Below are 18,823 nucleotides of genomic sequence, written 5' to 3'. Positions count from 1 at the left end.
AACAACAAGAGCAGGTAGGTCAGTTGTCTATACACACAACCAAAGTTTTAGAAATAAATAAAGATGTAATAAATAAAGTTGTACAGAGATATGTACACAAGTGTGGGGGTGGGGTGGGGTGTGAATGATCCTGGTGAATATACAATGTACACTCAAGCTGCAAATCAGTAACAGCAGTTAAAGACATATGATATGTCCGTTAGACAGTATATGAGTAGAAAATACTCACGCTAAAACTGTGTTATAAAGTCTGAATAGGATGCAGTGCATCGCTGGCCACGCGTCCAACTCACACAAGACCTGGCCAAGAGACTCATAGAGAATTGGCCACCGACAGCAGCGGCGAACAGGAGGTGAGAGAGTGTCACGTCCCATCAGGGAAGCACAACCCAAAAAGCAGGCTGTGGTGTGGGCAAACCTTCACAGGGGACGTTATTAAACAGGGGTCTGGGAGCAGTGACAGGTAACAATGACCAAACTGGGGAACTGGGGAGCACTTAGAGACAGGACTGACGAAGGGGCAGAATAGAGCCAGCTGTGAAAGGCAAGATAAATCTTTGGTCACATTTTCTAATTAATAAAGGAGTAGGGTCTCTACTAATAATGATATATTAATGTAACCCTGACTGTGCGCTGCTTCCTGCTTAATGACTCCAGTGGACAGGGCAGGCCAGGCCCGGGACCCTCCCCTCGTGGCACTCTGTGTTGTGTTTTGGTATGTTGGTCATGTGATGTGACGTGGCGTGATGAGGGAGGTGCAGACCCAGCTGCAGCATAGCGGCAGTAACCATGGTGACAGTCTGACTTCAGGTGTTCTGATCCAATGGGGAGTGCAGTATGATGGCAAAGGTGGGTGATGGTGACTACAGTCTAGAGGTGAATATGACTTAATTACACTGAAAAAAATGTTTTTTTGGCCCTGTAATTATTATTTCAATTATCTATATAAATTCTACAAAAAAATACCAATTCAGTGCTATTACTTTAAAATAGCAGTTTTTCATGTAGTGCATTACTTGGTGATTGTTTGTAATTATGTGTCCTCAGTTTTGTATGTAAATTGAATCATTCGATCCAAGTAATATTCACTAAACCAGTTCATTGGCTTAATTAGTTGATATTTCCAAGTAAAATGTAATGGAGTGACATCAGTGAATCTGGCAACCTTCTCTGCATTCGGAGCATGACGTCAAAGCCCCTCCCCACATTTGAGCGGTCTTTCTCAGACATGTACCATGGTCCACATTTCAACGGTTGGCAGACTTGTTGACGGAAACGGGAAGAAGTGAATATGGAACCATGAAGGTAAGTTTTAAGCGAAACACACTTTGTACGTTCCTGTTGGCTCACCTACTTAAGTCAGTTTCTCCGCACTGGAAGCAGCGGCGCTTGCTGCGCTAGCAAATAGTGTATTTTCCTGCTAGCTAGCTAACTTGCTAACTAACTTTGCTGGCAGGAGGTATGTCCAGAATTTCCCACAGCACTTTACATCTTAGACGGCCGCCTAAACAACACACGCCTGCTGCCTTAACTAACGTCTTAAAAAAATAACAAAAAAAATAAATAAAATAAAATAATAATATGTATATATATAATATGCAGGGCCTGAACTTCAGCACAGAATTTATAATTGTGTGTGTGTATTTGTGAATAAAACGACCACAGTCCAGTTTGAAATAATTGCTGCACCGCTGCCATGAGGTGTATTTTGAAAAAAGAGGAAAAAAAAGAAAAAAAAAACGATGTACGTACTCGATGCGGACAAATGTGTGGCCTCCGTGTACATGCACTCGATTTCACTCAAGTCTTCATATTGACCTGTTTTAAATGCGACACCGAGCTGACATGATATGTAAATTTTTTAAAATTAAATATCAGTGTGCATCCTTGAGTTAGTAGAAATTAGTTGAAAAGCATATAGATAACCTTTTTTTTATTATTTTTTACAGAACATAGGACCTTCTGACTGCTAATTTGAACTCCACAACTGACACAAGGTAAGATCAAATTAGTAACGATTAGGTTTAACTTGTCACATAATTTCTTTATGTGTGGCAGTTTGGTTTAATTTTGAGATGGTTAATTTGTCTGTTTAAGGTGCCACAACGTGAGATGGATGTGTAAGATATGTAGCTTTGAGTCAGAGAAGAGGTTGGGATTGTTAAAACACTACAGACTAAAGCATGGAAATGGTGGTCGCAGCCAGTCAGTCCCTTGTCTTCACACTGATTGCCCTTGCTCGTTTAAAACATTTAATGCCCTTAAGACCCATTTGTCTCGACACCATGTGGAGATGGTCACACAAAGTGGACCTCTTTCATTTACTTGTCTACTTTGCTGCTCTGGTTTTTTTGATTCAGAGAAGCAGTATTTTGAGCATCTTAACAACCACTTAAGGAAGTTTGAAGCAGTTGCATGTGTCTTCAAAAACTGCAACTTCAGTACAAATATTTATTCCACCTTTGCTACACATAGACACAGAAAACACCAGTCACACACCCTTGAGGATTTTAAAACTGAAGTATTAAAAAGCCAACCTAATGAACCCATGTTTGCTCAGGATGAGACCTGTGTGGAAGAGAGCTTAGAGCTTTGGGATGGGGAACCACAGGAGTTGTCTCAAGATATAAAAGAGAAATTTGGCCATCTATTTTTAAAGTTGGAAAGCATGTTCAATGTCCCAAACAAATGCATTGATGAAATAGTAGATGAGCTTCAGTTTATATCCACCTCTGCATCTGGTCCACTTTTAAGAGATGTGGTGGTGTCCACCTTGAAAAGCCATAATTGTGATCTGGATCCAGCCATTATCTCAGATTTAGTGAAAAATATTTGTGAGACACACCCTATAAGTACTGCCTTGGGGACAGGTGGCCCCAAGGCAGTACTTATACACAACTTCATACACAACTTATACACAACTTCATACAAGAGAAGAGAATTTATGAAGAAGCATTTTTCAGTTGTTGAACCAGAAGAACACATACTTGATAAAAAAAGGGCAAAACCTTCCAGCATGTCCCAATATTGCCCTCCTTGGTGCAGGTCCTAAGTAAGTCTTTTCAAGAAAACACATTTGAAGGTGAAAAAAAAACTGAAAATGACTTTAAGTACCAGACATTTCGTGATGGATCTCACTATCAAAACAACAAGTGTTTCTCTGTAGAGGAGAACAGAGTGAGTCTCATCCTGTACATTGATGACTTTGAGGTATGTAATCCTCTTGGGACATCTCGAAAAAAGCACAAAGTCACAGCTGTCTATTGGGTGTTGGGAAACATTCCGGTGCAGCTACGTTCCACATTGACATCAATCTACCTTGCAATTCTGTGTAAGGCTGAAGACACCAAGCAGTTTGGATTCCAGCGAGTTTTAGAGCCACTGTTAACAGATATCCAAAGCTTGGAGAAAGATGGTCTTTTTGTTCCAGCATTAGGGAAAGCCATTAAAGGGACTGTGGTCAGTGTGGTGGCAGATAATTTGGGGGCGCACTCTATGGCAGGATTTGTCGAAAGCTTTGCAGGGTCATACGTCTGCCGGTTTTGTGTTGGGGAGCGATCCAAGTTTCAGTCCAATGAAGTGAGATCTGGGTCTTTTCATCAAAGAACCAAAGATCAACATACACTGCATGTACAGACAGCTGTGTCTAGTCCAGATAACCCTCATTGTTATGGTGTAAAAAAACAGTGTTCATTGTCAGAAAAACTGGAGCATTTTCATGTTACATCTGGTTACCCTCCAGATGTTTTACATGATCTGCTGGAGGGCATTGTTCCAGTGGAACTGGCTTTGGCATTTGATAACTTGATCAAGAAAAAATATTTTTCTCTCATGGAACTGAATGATGCCATTTGCAATTTCCCATACAAGTGGAGTGATAAAACAAATCGGCCTCATCTCATTCATGCTAACTTTTCGACTCGAAAATCAGTAGGGGGCAACGCACATGAAAATTGGTGCTTATTACGTCTTTTGCCTCTGATTATAGGTTTAAAAGTACCCGAACAAGAGCCTGTATGGCAGATGCTGATGACACTGAAAGACATTGTGGACCTTGTCATGTCTCGAGCCCATACCGAAGAAAGCATTTGCTATCTTGACAGCATCATTTCAGAACACCGAAGCAGATTCCTTGATGTTTTCCCCCAACATAAGCTCATTCCCAAGCACCATTTCCTTGAGCACTATCCTCAGCTCATTCGAGAATTTGGCCCCCTAGCTGCCCTCTGGACAATGAGATTCGAGGCCAAACACAGCTTTTTCAAGAAGGTGGTCAGACACATTGGTTGTTTCAGGAATATTTTGCTGTCCCTTGCAAATAAGCACCAGCTCATGGTTGCATACCATCAATCACATTCTGTCAAACCATCACTTGCAGTCACAAAAACAACAGAGGTCTCTTTAGATGTGCTTAAGGATGATCTAAAAGACCTGGTGAAATGCAGATTCCCTGCTGTTACGGCTGTGCATGTTGCCAATAATGTGTGCAGTTTAGGCACCAACTATGCAGTGGGAATGTTGTTGTGTTGTGGTTCCACTGCAGGACTGCCTGACTTTTCTGAAGTGTTACAGATAATGGTGATTTGTAACAAACTGACTTTTTTCGTGAGACAACAAAATACATGGTACAATGAACACCTGAGGAGTTATGAGCTGGAGAACACAGGGAGTGTGCAGTTACTTGAGCAAAGAGAGCTTAAAGATTTTTATCCTTTGGCTTTATACACCCTTGCAGGAAGACGCCTGACAACTTTGAAGCACCACATTTGCCTATCCTTTTAAGTGTGAGGAGAGAAGCTTGTGAATAAATGTCTGTGTATTTCTCTTCACTGTTGTTGCAGCTTCTTCCTGTTGATATGGCACCCTCAGCGAAACTGCGGATAATTTTTGGGGAGGATGATGTCCGCAAACTACTTTTACCTGCAGGCATCCCAAGCACACTTCAGGACCTCAATGATGTTCTTCGAGAGACATTTGATATTACAGGACCATTCACTGTTATGTACCAGGACATGGATTTCGACGGTAAGTTCTTCACTTTGACCTCGATTGAGGAAGTACAAGATAAAGCTAACCTCAAAGTAGTAAAAACTGAACCAGTGATCTTGAGTCTCACTACTGTGGACATGTCAGAAGTCGAATCTCCAGTTCCACTATCTACAGAAGCAAGCTCCTCCACATCTGGATGCGACACAATCCTGTTGTCCTCCCCAGATGAGAGTGGACCATCCTACAGGTCTAAGCCATGGCCATTTAAGTTTGAAATACCAGACTTTTCTTATGATATAGACCTTGCACTGGAAGCAGGAAAGCAAGCTTATGAAAATGATGGCACACTTTTGAACAACCCAAGCGTAACTAGTAGCATTCTTGAGAAGCTTGCAGAGACTATATTTGGCTTCACAGCATATCCAACTGGTGTCCAGATTTTAGCTATTGCTGAAGCCTTGGTAGAAAAATACCCATGCCTCAAAGAGCCAGGGTCTTTTAATGGCCTATATGGTTGGCAACAGAGGATAAAGTATAAAATGGGCAACTACAGGGCAAAGTTAAGAGGTCGCCAATTAGCCATTCCAGAGCTCGAGGTGAACACACTGAAGAGACGATGCTCCAGTGAAGAGGGTTCAATTAAAGGCTTTAAAAGGGCAAAAAAAGCTGAAGTCAACTATCTGCCACCACTGCCATTTGGTGAGACTGAGGAAACCTTAGAGAAGGAGAGACTAGATTTGCTGAAGGAAATAAAGAAGAAGAACAATGAGAGGGCAATTAATGAGAAAATGGAGAAGTCTTTCGCTATGAGAAGAACAGAGGTTGTCAAGGATTGCCCCGCAATCCAAGACCTCTTAGAGAGATGGCCTTCTCTGTTCTGTGAAAATCAGGTAAATCCAGTTCTTGTTCGTGCAGCAACTAAGTGTATGTGAGATCTCATGAGTCATCTTTGACATGATTTTTTGTTTTTATCTCTCATTTCAGATCAAAGAGGAGTTTAAGCGAATAACCACAATTCATGTTGTGGTCCAGATTGGACGGGTACACCACCAAACTCCTGGAGATATTTCGGAGGAAGGGCGGGACTGCAGGGACCAAAATAAAACCACTGTTGGACTCACTGAATGAGGTAAAATTTCAAATAATTTTAATTACATAATCTAATGATGAGATGAGGTCATACACACTGAGGATATATCACTCTTATTTAAAGGACAAGTTCGTTATTTTACACTTAAAGCCTTGTTTTCAGATTGTTTATGATGAAATCGAACGATTTTGATTGAAATTTGGACACATGCTGCTGGCCCGAGCTTTTTCGGTTTCTGTGGTAGTACACCCCCACCTCCACAATGGCTGCATAGGTGCACTGGAACAATCCTTCCTAAAATGCATTAAACTTTCGTTTACAAAGACGTGAAACTCACCGAGTGGTCAGGGGTGTTCACTGATATGTTCACACAAAAATCGCTGCAAAAGATGCTTTCGTTGAGAAATTCATGTTAAGTTGTACACTTCACAACGTTAGAATGCAGTTGCAGGCTTACATTCTCCATGGGTAACTTCCTGTTTACATCTGTATGTGCTGTTATGTATGTATGTTACATATGTTATGTTATGTATTTTCTGCAATAAATTTTCTTTTTGTGTTTAATAGCATCATGTCGATGGCAGAAGGGACATTATCATCCGTTGCTTAGTTGAGTATCTTGGAGAGAGTGGAGAGGAGCTGATCAAATACTATCAGGTATCTGATGATCATCATGACTATATTAAAATGATTGTCTAGCCTTATAATCTGGTCTTCACTTGTGATATTATATTGAAGGTCAAAGATTCTCTACACTTGTGATGTTTTTAAAAAGAGACTCAAGATTAATATTTTTAATCAGGCTTTTAACTGATTTCTTAAATCTTTATGCTCTTACCCTTTATTTTTTAAATCATATTTAATCTTTATCTTATCTGCCTTAAACTTTAACTTGCCTTTTGTCTCTTTTTTTCTGACTATTTAACGATCACTTATTAACTTTATTTTATGAGCAAAAGAGTATTTAATTTGATTATACCTTTATAACCTATTTTAATTATTTAATCCCGCAGTTTTCAGCTCCAGTGTTTCCCCCATGGGGACCTTCCACACTGGGAGTAGTTCTGGTCTACCAACACGGGTGCCGTCCCATGGACAGCTCCAGCCTGGGTGGCTGGAGGGCTCTGCACCTCTGTGTGGAACCTCTTGTCTGCCCGGGCCAGGGTGGTCATTGTGTCGGCACTCCCTGTGGTCGTGGGCGTTGACCCCTCTCAGTCTGGATGGCCCCCAAAAGTGACTTTCTTTGTCAGCCTCTGTGAAGCACGTTCTGTAACTTTACGTATGAAAAGTGCCATATGAATATTGTTTGATTTGAGTATACTAAATTGAGTATACCTCTTTATTTTTATTTTATTTTTTTTCTCTTAACCTTTTTTTTACTTGGAATCTGTTCTAGTTATTTCTAATTGTGGTTTGTTTGTTTTCACAGGACGTCAGCCAAGAAGCATTGAAAGAGGACTGCAGTAATCACATGATGAAGATCATCGTCATCCATCCCAATGTGGCACAGGAAAACCAAGATCCCGTGAACGTGTCAGTCATCATTGAGGGGACAGAAATTCTGGAGGACTGCGGAAGTGTGACAAACGCTTGCCTCCTGCTCATGGGTGTCATCTATGCCGTCAACTTAAGTTACCCACTGAAACTGAAATATACGTTTGAAATATTTCAGAAGCTGTTTCTTGAGCTTGACATCCTTAAAATGTCACCAAAGGTCCAGTCTCTCCACAAGAAACTTTTAGTGTGAGTGTGCCAGTGTTATTTGTGCTTTTGTCCAGCACAAAAAACAATCTCTTTAGATTTTGTCAGTGATTTCAAGTGTTAGTCAGTTTTATATAAGCTCTGTTTGTTCTGATCACCTGAGAATGTCAGCAAATGTCCAGTCTCTCCACAAGAACCTTGCCAGTGTTATTTGTGCTTTTGTCCAGCACAAACAATTTGCTTGCATTTTGTGTCTGTTTTCTGACAGTGATTTCAAGTGTTGCTCAGTTTTATATAAGTTCTTTCTGTCCTGAACGTTCTGAGAATGTCTGCAAAGGTAGTGATTGCAACTGTTAATGGACAGAGTTGATGTATGTATTCTTTACTGTTCTGAAAGTTGATTAGAAGAAAGGGGACAGTGCACACTGAGTTTTTGAATAGCATTTTTTTCCCATGCTAAGGCCAGCTATCTGATTGGTTGAAACTTGTTTGTAATAGAGCCCAATTGATGGAATTACAGAATTGGAAGGGAAAATTCAACTCTTAACACTGTATTCCTTTGTATGCTGGAATATCAGTCCTAAAGTCAGTTGGTGCTTTATTCCTCCACATTTAATTTTTCAAACTCTATACTGCTTTACTTTTGAGCTTTATAATGGTCTCTGAACTCCCTTGATGTATGGACTCTATGTATATGTATGTATGCTCTGTTTTGAAATTTGCGAGCAAGAAGTTCTATGGCCATGTTTTTGTGGTTATAATGTTATGTAGATATTTTAAATATATCTATGCCATTTCAACTGTGAAATAAAAGTGTCCCTTAAGCTGCAAATATTTGTTTTGGAAAATATTGAATTATTATTTAATAGAATAATAAAAATATTTACTTAATTCAATTAATATTAACTAGTACATTCATAATAAATATTACTTAATAATTACATAGAATATAACAAAGAAAAGATGAGTAAGAAACACAAAGAAATATCAGCAATGTTCACTTGGATTTTGTAATTGGATGCAATGGTAATCTGAGTGAAAGTTGCAATCTATAGATGAGTATTGCCAGTGCAATTTACTTGTGTATTTTACATAAAAAATAAGTGGTTCTAGTAAGTAAATATTACTTAGAAATAGCCCGAGTAAAGATTACAAGCACTTTCTGTGTGGAAAAAGTTGCCTAGCTTTTTTTAAGTAAATGTCACTCCAATTTTTTTTTCAGTGTAACAACAAAATAAAACTAAAGAGTAGCTTATAGGCCTAAGTCTTCAAAATGTGTTTTTACGTAAAGCAAAAACAGCAAAGCAAAAAAAAAAAAAAAACGCTTTCCCATAAACTTAAGGATGAGCTGGAAATATCTCCATTCAGAAAGACACAAAGGAGAGTTTACTTCTTCATGCAACAGCTTACAAACACTAGCAGGTACGCGATAAAAGACGTGCCCTTCCGTAGTCTGGAAGCATAATGATCCACAAAAACATTAATACCAGTTGCTCCCTAATTAAATACAGTAATCAGAAATTAATAAAAGTCCTACCCTGTGGAGTTGTTTAACCATGCCATAAAAATTATTTTTGTATTTCATTCGTCTCTTCCAAAACCACCTTTGCATTTAAATGTTTAAGTTGTGTCCCCTCCACCCCCAATACCAAACTCTCTCCTACGGCCTTTATATCAATAATATTCATTCATTCATTTTCCAACCCACTTATCCTTCTGGGTCACAGGGGGTCTGGAGCTTATGGGCACAAGGCAGGGAACAACCCAGGACAGGGGGCCAACCCATCACAGGGCACACTCACACACCATTCACTCACACATGCATACCTATGGGCAATTTAGTAACTCCAATTAGCCTCAGCATGTCTTTGGACTGTGGGGGGAAACCAGAGAAAACGACACGGGGAGAACATGCAAACTGTACACACATATAACCCAGGCGGAAACTTGAACCCAGGTCCCAGAGGTATAAGGCAACAGTACTAACCACCACACCACCATAACATTCAAATTTCATCAAATGATAAATCTGTTTTATTATTAAAATTTAAATACCTTTGTAAAAGGAGCTTCCCAGCCCTACTCCACTTTAACCAGCATAATGATCAACTCAAATGATAACACAAGCCCTTATGTCTTAAACCATGAAACAGAAAAGCTCACTTGCCTGCTTCCTGTATTTCCACCCGTGTTTCACGTTGCTCCTGCTCTGTATAAACCACACACTTGTAAACTCCTGCATCTGCAGTCCTCACACCTTCAAGCAGCAGAGAGAAGTTGCCTTTGGGGATTTCCTGAGAGAAGAAGTGGGTTCTGCCCCTGTAGGCATTCCCCTGTGATTCAGGTCTGCTCTGACCCCCCTGGAATAGGTGCACGATGGTGTCTGAATCAGTCCTTCTCCAGTCCACCTCCAGCTCCTCCAAAGGCAGGGGTCTGTCCACGAAGCAGGGCAGCAGTAAAGCTCCTCTCAGCCGGGCTGTCAGAGGACCAGCAGAGCCGTGTAGCAGGAAACCTACCACAGTGATAAGAGATATAAAATCTTGGTAAGTTTACTTAAAGGTGCTCTATGACAGGTATATGACACCTGTCACGCCCAGCCCTGCATTCCTCATGTGTGCCACGGCCCTAATTACCCATGTGTGGAATCTGTGCTTCTCTCAAGCTGTTTTGTGTTTCTTAATTAGTTTTAGTATTTAAGTCCGTGTCTTACCTTTACTTGCCAGACTTGTCATTAATGTTAGCCAAGTTCGTGTCTTGTTAGTTTATGTCTTGAGCATAGTTTTCCCTGTCTTTCCCTGGTCTGATCCCTTTTGTTGTTTTAAACCCCATTAAAACCCCTTACTTTGCTGATCCTCGTCTCCTACCCATTATTCCTCGCTTCCTCCCTGGACGTGAACGTGACAACACCAACATAAGCCCTTCATGACAGCTGACATATCTTAACAAAAGCATTTATAAAGGTTTGTTCCATCTTTTGTAGTACAGTATATACTGACATTGGCAACTCCTGTGTGAAGTTGACATATCACCTGTGCCGACTGTCATAGGTTTTTTCTGACATAAAGTTGTGTTATGACACTTTTTTCATTCAACTGACATAAAAGGTTATAAGTGTCACTCTACACTTTATGTCACTTTCAGAATGACATAAAATGACATAATTTGTCCTGTAAAGCCAGGTGTAAAACAGAAGGTGAGTACTTTTTAAAGGAGGGTTACACAAGACCACAATGAATAGCAGCTTAATCTCAATGTCACAAAATTATAAATCCTGAGAAGCCTTTTAAAATTTATTTATTTTTGTTATCTTATATATATTACAAACTAAATAAGAATCATATGTACCATTTGAGTTTGACAAAAATAGACTTTATACAATTGATGGCCTAAAATCAATCACTAGAAATTCAATTCAATTTTATAACCAATAAAATCATGTATGTTCATTGGCCATAAAATGTTTCATTTTTTTGTCATCTTATACACTGCAAGATACGTATAATTACCAATGTCTTTGCAAAGTAATTTGTGTAAATCATATACACAACTGAAACCATAATGATGAATGACAACTGAAACCATAATGGAATTAATATTTTTAATCTGAAAGCCCTCTGTCATTTTGACATATTATTTTAAGGCGATCTACCGCAAGTTTAAGAAATTCATACCCCTGTCCAGCTGGTGGTGTGTCTGCATATACTAACTGTTGTGTAGTCTCATCCTGTCCCCGATAGTTCTGATCAGACACACTGGGTAGCCTGCATTTTCATGCACAGAATGACTTTCTGTCATCCACAAAATGCATTTTGACCCTAAAATGACTTTCTACTGTCCATGAAATGCAAAGTGATGCTATCAGTTCTGTTTACAAAATAAAACATTTCTTTTGATTTCTGTGCATGAAAGAATGTGAAGTCTTTATGGTTTGGTGGATAAAATATGTAACTGGAGTTAGTTTTTCTGTGGACAAAATGCAGTGATGAATTACTCGATTTTGTCATTAAATAATGCTTTTTGTGGCACAGAATGTATTTTGTGCACGAAAATGAGCACTTGACACTTAGTGCCCCATATGACAGTGGCCAGGAATACAAAAGTTCCTGGTCAAGATACTCCAGGAGCTCGGAACCAGGAACTACATGCTAATGTTCCGCTGTCAATATGGAGAAAAAAATCAATAATCATTCATGACTGAACAGTCGGTGTCGTTGTTAATTTTTTGGTAACACTTTCCTTAAAGTGACACAAATAATATAGTATTATGCTATTACCTATGTATTAATTAACCACAAATCAAGTATTAGTTACTGTGAGGGACCAAGCAGTAAGGCAACACAAACACAGGAGCTTAACTAAAGAAATAGGGCTTTATTTGTCACGATCCGCTCCGTTCGATCCTGATGTGTGCCACGCCCCCTCATTACCTTGTGTGATTACCGATTGTTATCACCTGTTACCCGTTCTTTCCTGCTTGTCTTGTGTATTTAGTCCACGTCTGAGTTAGTTTCCCCAGGTCTGTCATTGACGTCGTTTGCTGTGAAGCTCCCCTGTCTGCTTTGGTTCCTGTAATAAATCCTTTTTGACCGTGTTCACGGCTCACTTGCCTGCTTCCCGGATCGCCTGGACACGCAACCTGACAGAATGACAGACCTCTACGAAGACTCGCCTCCGCAAGCCGAGCGGCGGCGCCTCGGCTTACTACAGGAAGTGGTGTTCTGGCTAAACCAGCCCGAGGTCCAAGAGGACCCTGTAGCGCTGAAGTTAGCCAGCCGGAGCGGGACGCTCCTTTGCGAGATGTCCCCGCACGGAGACATGCGCGTGATGGAGGAAGTACACGCAAGCCTCCAGCAGCTCGTGCAACGGGTGACAACGGTGAGGACGCCCGTTACGCGGTCCAGAGCAGGGACTGACGCCCCGTCGCCCGTCGTCATGGAGACGGCGCAGCCACCGCCAACCCCAAGCCGGAGGAAGAAGAAGAGGCGTAAGGAGAGGGCATCAGAGGAAGCCCTAACCATCTGCCTGGGAGCCGCTTCTCTCTCCTCTGCTTCGCTCCTTGTTGGAATCCCTGATCACCATGGACCTCACCTCGGAAGGCACCGACACGGAGGTACCTTCGCGGGCAGCTTCCCCCTTCCGGGGAACGCGGCTAGCCCTTAAAGGGGCCAGGGCCGTTTTGGAGGTGATTCCCCGGATCCCCAAGGCCCTTAAAGGGGCAGCGCCTGCACGCCCGGCGCCGATCCTGGCGCCTATTCCGGACCTGCCAGCAGCACCGGCTGCTGCTACCGCCGCACTGCCCGCGGCAACGCCTGCAGCACCAGCTGCTGCTGCCGCCGCTCTGCCCGCGGCACCGCCTGCTGCTGCTGCCGCCGATCTACCCGAGGTGCCTACTGCGGCGCCCCCTGCTGGCCGCACGCCTGAGGTGCCTGTGGAGGCGTCCCCTGTTGGCCGCACGTCCTCTCTGCCCGTGGCCCTACCCGAGGCCGCCGTTCCTGTCCTGCCCGCGGCCCTGTCCGAGGCCGCCTCTCCTGTCCTGCCCGCGGCCCTGTCCGAGGCCGCCTCTCCTGTCCTGCCCGCGGCCCTGTCCGAGGCCGCCTCTCCTGTCCTGCCCGCGGCCCTGTCTGAGGCCGCCTCTCCCGTGCAGCCCTGCTCATCGGTCCAGCCGGTTCCGGACCTGTCTGTTCCTGACCCGCCTGTTCCCGTCCTGCCCGCAGCTCCAGCTGCACTGCTCCCTACAGCTGCCACCGCTCTTCCTGCGTTACTGCCCGAGGTGGCCGCGGCTGCGCCCCCTGCTGGCCGCGTGATGGCGGCGCCCGCTGCGGCGCCCCCTGCTGGCCGCGTGATGGCGGCGCCCGCTGCGGCGCCCCCTGCTGGCCAAGTGACTGCAGCACCCGCCGAGGCGCCCCCTGCTGGCCACACGCCAGAGGCACCCGCCGAGGCGCTCCCACCTGAACTGCCTGTCTCGCCTGTCCTGCCGGCACCTGAACTGCCTGTCTCGCCTGTCCTGCCGGCACCTGAACAGCCCGTCTCTCCCGTCCTGCCCGCGGCCCTGCTTGAGGCCGCCTCTCCCATCCTGCCCGCGGCTCTGGCTGCCCCGTCTGCGGCCACGCCCGCGGCTCTGGCTGCCCCGCCTGTTGCCTCCGTAGAGGCCCTGACTGATTGTCCGCCCTTAGCCCGGCAAGGCCGACGCCCCCCAGGACCCCACCTTTCAGTGTCCCGTAAGGGACGGGAACATAGGCGTCGGGCCCGGGTCCCGCCCGCCCTGCCCCCTGGCTCGCCCGTTCGGCCCCTGGCTGTGGCTCGGTGTCTGCCTGCGGGTCCTCCGGCTCGGGGTCGGCGGTCGCCTCCGGGTCCCCCCCTGGTTCCTCGGTGCCGGTCCTCGGTCCCGCCTCCGGCTCCGTGTCGGCCGCCTCCGGGCCCCCCTGCTCCGGCTTGGCGTCGGACGGCGCCTTCGCCGGCTCCGGCTGCGCCTCCGCCTGCCGCGGCTTCCCCCTCCTGCCTGCCTGCACCGGTGTTCCCTCCTGCTCCCTCCGTGTCCCCTCCGTCCCGTTCCCTTGGCCCCTGGGTGGTCCCCTCCTGCTCCCTCCTCCCTCTCGCCTGCGACCCCTCCGGCCGCTGCCCGTCGCCCGCCTGGGTTCCTTCGGGCTCCCCTGGTTCCTCCTCCCTTTCCCTCCGTCCCGCCTGTTTCTGCTCCTCGTCCCTCTGTGTCTCCTTCGTTCCCTTCTGGTCCCTTTTTCCCTCCTGTCTTTGCTCCTCGTCCCTCGGTGTCTCCTGTGTTCACTCCTCGCCCTGTTGTTCCTCCATTTTCTGTCCCCTCTGTGTCTCCTTTCTCTGTCTGCCTGTCTGCGTTTCCTGTTCTTTGTCAGGTCCTGTCTTTCTGTTGGTCCTTGTTCCTGTTCTGTGTCTCCGTCCTGTTTCCTGTGCCCCGTTGATGTCTTGGGTTTTGGTCATCCTGGTCCTGTTCCCCGGTCTCGTCTCGTCCGTCGCCTCCTCTCGGGCGCACCCGGTGTGCGCGCCTTTGGGGGGGGGTTCTGTCACGATCCGCTCCGTTCGATCCTGATGTGTGCCACGCCCCCTCATTACCTTGTGTGATTACCAATTGTTATCACCTGTTACCCGTTCTTTCCTGCTTGTCTTGTGTATTTAGTCCACGTCTGAGTTAGTTTCCCCAGGTCTGTCATTGACGTCGTTTGCTGTGAAGCTCCCCTGTCTGCTTTGGTTCCTGTAATAAATCCTTTTTGACCGTGTTCACGGCTCACTTGCCTGCTTCCCGGATCGCCCGGACACACAACCTGACATTATTGACCCCCAAAATACAAACAATAACAAACTCAAAATCTTAATAACTGGGCCCATAAAAGAGGTAAACAAAAATGAACAAAACTTAACATTACAAAGCAAAGTATTAACTGAAACAAACTGACCTTTCGATAAAGAGACATGAGGGAACATAGTGGTTTGGCCAAACCAATTAACACACAAAGGGGAAAACCAAATAAACACTACATGTAATTAAACAGAGCAAAACTACGGAAGAGGATTAGGGCCACCATGAAAATATTATTTGAATTCTGACTTTAATGTCATAATTCTGACTTTTTTTCTAAATTCAGAATTCTGAGATTAAAGTCAGAATTCTGACATTAAAGTCAGAATTCAAATAATATTTTCATGGTGGCCCTAATCCTCTTTCGTACAAAACACAGCAAAACCCCAACTCCCCCCTCTTGCCATGGCAGCACATGTTTCATTCCTGCTCCAGGGGTTGTCCTTTTAAGAGAACTCCGCCCTCAGCCACACCTTTATACTGTATAGAAAAGACCATCCCCCACAACCAAAGTAACTGCAAACCAAACTATTAATTTAGACAATCACTGCACACAACCTTACAATATCAAAATATGTATACTACCTCAAACACAAAAGGCAAAACACATCAACTAAGACCTATGAATTATTACTGTAAATAAAGCAAAAAGCATACAAAGTAAATCAACTAAGGAAGCAAGTATGTTTCAGGTCTTACTGTGTGGCTGTAGCCATCACAGTTACAAACTGATCTCATATCAAAAACTCTGCTCCGAGAGTTTTTCAAAACTCTTGCTGGATGTGTTATCATAGCAGCACATCCAAATTCTCAAACCTGCTCAGAGCAGGTTTGTTCTGCAGGCAGGTGTGATGTGTGAGCAATAATGATTGTGACGCATCATTTATTCCAAGCAGTTACTATATTTGTTAACATATCTGTTAATTATGTAACATCTAATGAACTACTAAAGCAGGGGTATTCAACAAAAATTTTAAGAGGTCCAGTTAGACAAAAATTCTTGAAGCAAAGGTCCGGAAGATTATAATGTCTAACTATTTAATAGTGTGATATATATTTAAGTAGCCTATTAGTTGCATCAACATTGTATGTAATCAGTACCTGACTGTCAAATCAAATTAATTCAGTATAATTCAAAAACGTTTTGACATTATTTATTGTCACGTGACATACTGTAGAACTTTGGCCAGCTGGCTAGCGTGAGTGTCACGCCAGATACTTGAGATTTGGCAACCCTGAAAACGTACATTTTTTGTTTCACATGAGTTTATTTATATAACAGATAACATTACTTTATACATATGTTAAAATGCAGAAACTTCAACAAACATGACATCAACAATAAACGACGTCTATTTATCCAACGTGTTATATAATACATATTGTAGGCTACTTGAAAACTTTTCAGCTTTACAATTTCAGGAGAGCGCAGCCACTCTGTTAGGAACATTACGCTTTTTGTTTGCGGGTGTTAGCTTCGCTGCTGCTATTAACACGAAAGGCACATTAGCGCAGACAAAGGGCTGCATACGCCAAACTATAAGTCTTGCTTGGCGGTCAAAGGCATTTGACGTTCATTGGCGTGGGAAACGGCGGTTCTACTGCTAAACCACTACCGAAAAATCTACAAACGCTGCGCCGGTTAAAATAAAAGCGCCCCGTCAGGTTTTAAATAATAACTAAATGTTTTGGCTATCGGTCCGGGTCCGTATGGAACAGCTTCTGGGTCCGAACCCCGACCGCGGTCCGCCTGTTAGTGACCGCTGTACTAAAGGAACCACTGAAGGAACTACTGTAGAAACAAATAGTGAATGACACATGTAAAATTCTGATGTCATGTTTGTTCATCATTAATGAATTTTGACGAATAATTTATCCCAAGCAGTTACTTTGTTTGTTACTGTATCTGTAAATCTTAGTGAACTACTGAAGGAACTACTAAGGAACAAGAAACTAGTAATGAATAACAAGTGAAATGCTGATGTCATGTTTGTTCATCATTAATGAAGCATAGCACATCTTAAGTAGCAACTGTATTTATTCATGATTTGCACTTCAGTAGTAACAGAGCTAAGTATTTGTGTCAAGTAGTGTTACTGATATAAAAATATCTTTATGACAACAAAGCATTAAATAAGTGCAAAATATCCATTACAACACAAACATTACATTATAAATTAGTGCACTCCAAACAAGAACTCAATTGTATTTCTTAAACATTATTATATGAGTTAGCAAAACTTCAAAATGTACGTACCATCAGAGTTAATTACAAACTTCAACAAGATCAAAATAATGCTGAGACTTTTGATGTGCATCTCCATCTATTAAATGCTGATTACCCTTTTTCTAATTTAAATAACCATTTCTAGAGGACAAACAACATTAGACGCATGCTTTGATTAATGCAGCTGTATCTCTGCACATAATGTCACCTTTCTAACCACTTTCAGTTTACACGTGCTTGGAGCTGAAACACGCCCAACACACCTGACCTCCTGTAATGGGTGGATTACATATTTGATTTTGTTCCCTGATTGTATGCAAGTAGTGAAATACCAGTTAAGCAGCTGATTGTTATCTTGAATAAATACTTTGAATGGCCTTCAGAGATTTAGTCCATGAAAAAAATGAGCAACGAATGTCTCTGTTGAAGCTTAACACAAATATCCGTGGAAATCTCAATATTCTTATTTAAATGAACACATACACATTCAATTACATTTAGAAAACATGCATAATCTGCATAACATTGTATAATCTGTAACAGGTTATACAAAACCAGGACTTTGAAACTAAAGTGGAACTCACCGAACTGACACTATTTTTTTAATTCATTGAAACCATTCAAGTGCTCATCCAGTTTTATAAATCTGTGCACCCATGACCTATTTTACATACCTGCTTGGAGCCACTTGTGCAGATTTATTTTTCTAAATGCCCCCACAAATATTTTAACTATTGAAAGAGTGAAAAGTGTTATAACACACATACAGCCACGATGTCAAGCTAGCACACATAGATCTAGCATAAATGTGTCTTGTCTAAGTGCATCAATCGTTAGAATCTTATCGCCATGGAATGCAGGCCAGTCTTCACTTTGCAGCTAACCCAGAGGAGTTAACTATACCTGTTTGCTGCTTCACTTGAGGTACAGTGTAACACTTGGAATAACACACGGAATACCCCACGCTTTGTCAGATCGGGTCCACAATTTGAACTAGTGGCAAAACAGAAAAGGCGTGTTAGAGATTGTTGATACCGCTTGGCATCACGATTCTGCGGCTGCAGTTCTTGTGCTCTGTGCACAGCCGCACATCATGGTGGGGAGAGTTGCACACTCAATGCTTGGCATGTGCAGAAATTTCAACAGAGCCTTAAAGACTCTTATTGTTCATGGGTGGTTATCAACGAGTTGCAAGTCATGTTGGAAGTCAATTTAAGTTGCTTGACCTGTGTTGTAAATTATAGATACATCTGTTCATACCTAGAGAGACAGCTATAGTGGGCTTTAAAATGTATTGCAATGCTTTGAACAATCTGAGAATGAGTCTCTGTGTTTGCATTAAATAAATACTGACAGTATGTTCAGACTGGGTCATGCTAAATATAATCTAATAAAATACTCCAAGTGTTTCTTTTCACAAGAGTTATTAGTATTATATTATACTTTATAGTATAATATAAATGGGATTAAGTTTTCTCATTTAAGATTC

The 18,823-nt window shown here is 43.0% G+C and overlaps 1 protein-coding gene and 1 long non-coding RNA gene across 9 annotated transcripts in view; one reads left to right on the top strand and one right to left on the bottom strand.

Annotated features, from left to right (window-relative positions):
• Nucleotides 1–17,541, bottom strand: part of LOC111841526 (uncharacterized) — a 120,728-nt gene extending 103,187 nt beyond the window's left edge. For all 8 annotated transcript variants that reach the window (XR_011993960.1, XR_011993962.1, XR_011993961.1 and 5 more), the window contains exons 1-2: nt 17,365–17,541; nt 9,948–10,292 (exon numbers count right to left, since the gene is read on the bottom strand). Coding sequence is in view for 1 of the 8 variants with exons in the window: in XM_072718483.1 (XP_072574584.1) it covers nt 9,948–10,292; nt 17,365–17,431 (412 nt within the window). In the remaining 7 variants the exon portion in view is untranslated. The remainder of the gene's footprint in view (nt 1–9,947; nt 10,293–17,364) is intronic.
• LOC140593570 (uncharacterized) lies at nt 5,450–8,303 on the top strand. The gene is made up of 4 exons (XR_011993967.1): nt 5,450–5,879; nt 5,974–6,118; nt 6,647–6,736; nt 7,509–8,303. It is a non-coding gene; the product is annotated as an uncharacterized lncRNA (long non-coding RNA).
• Nucleotides 17,542–18,823: the final 1,282 nt, after the last annotated feature.

Source organism: Paramormyrops kingsleyae, chromosome 12 (genome assembly GCF_048594095.1).
Source record: "Paramormyrops kingsleyae isolate MSU_618 chromosome 12, PKINGS_0.4, whole genome shotgun sequence".
In the NCBI taxonomy this organism is placed as follows: domain Eukaryota; kingdom Metazoa; phylum Chordata; class Actinopteri; order Osteoglossiformes; family Mormyridae; genus Paramormyrops; species Paramormyrops kingsleyae.
This window is presented reverse-complemented; position numbering and strand designations above follow the sequence as displayed.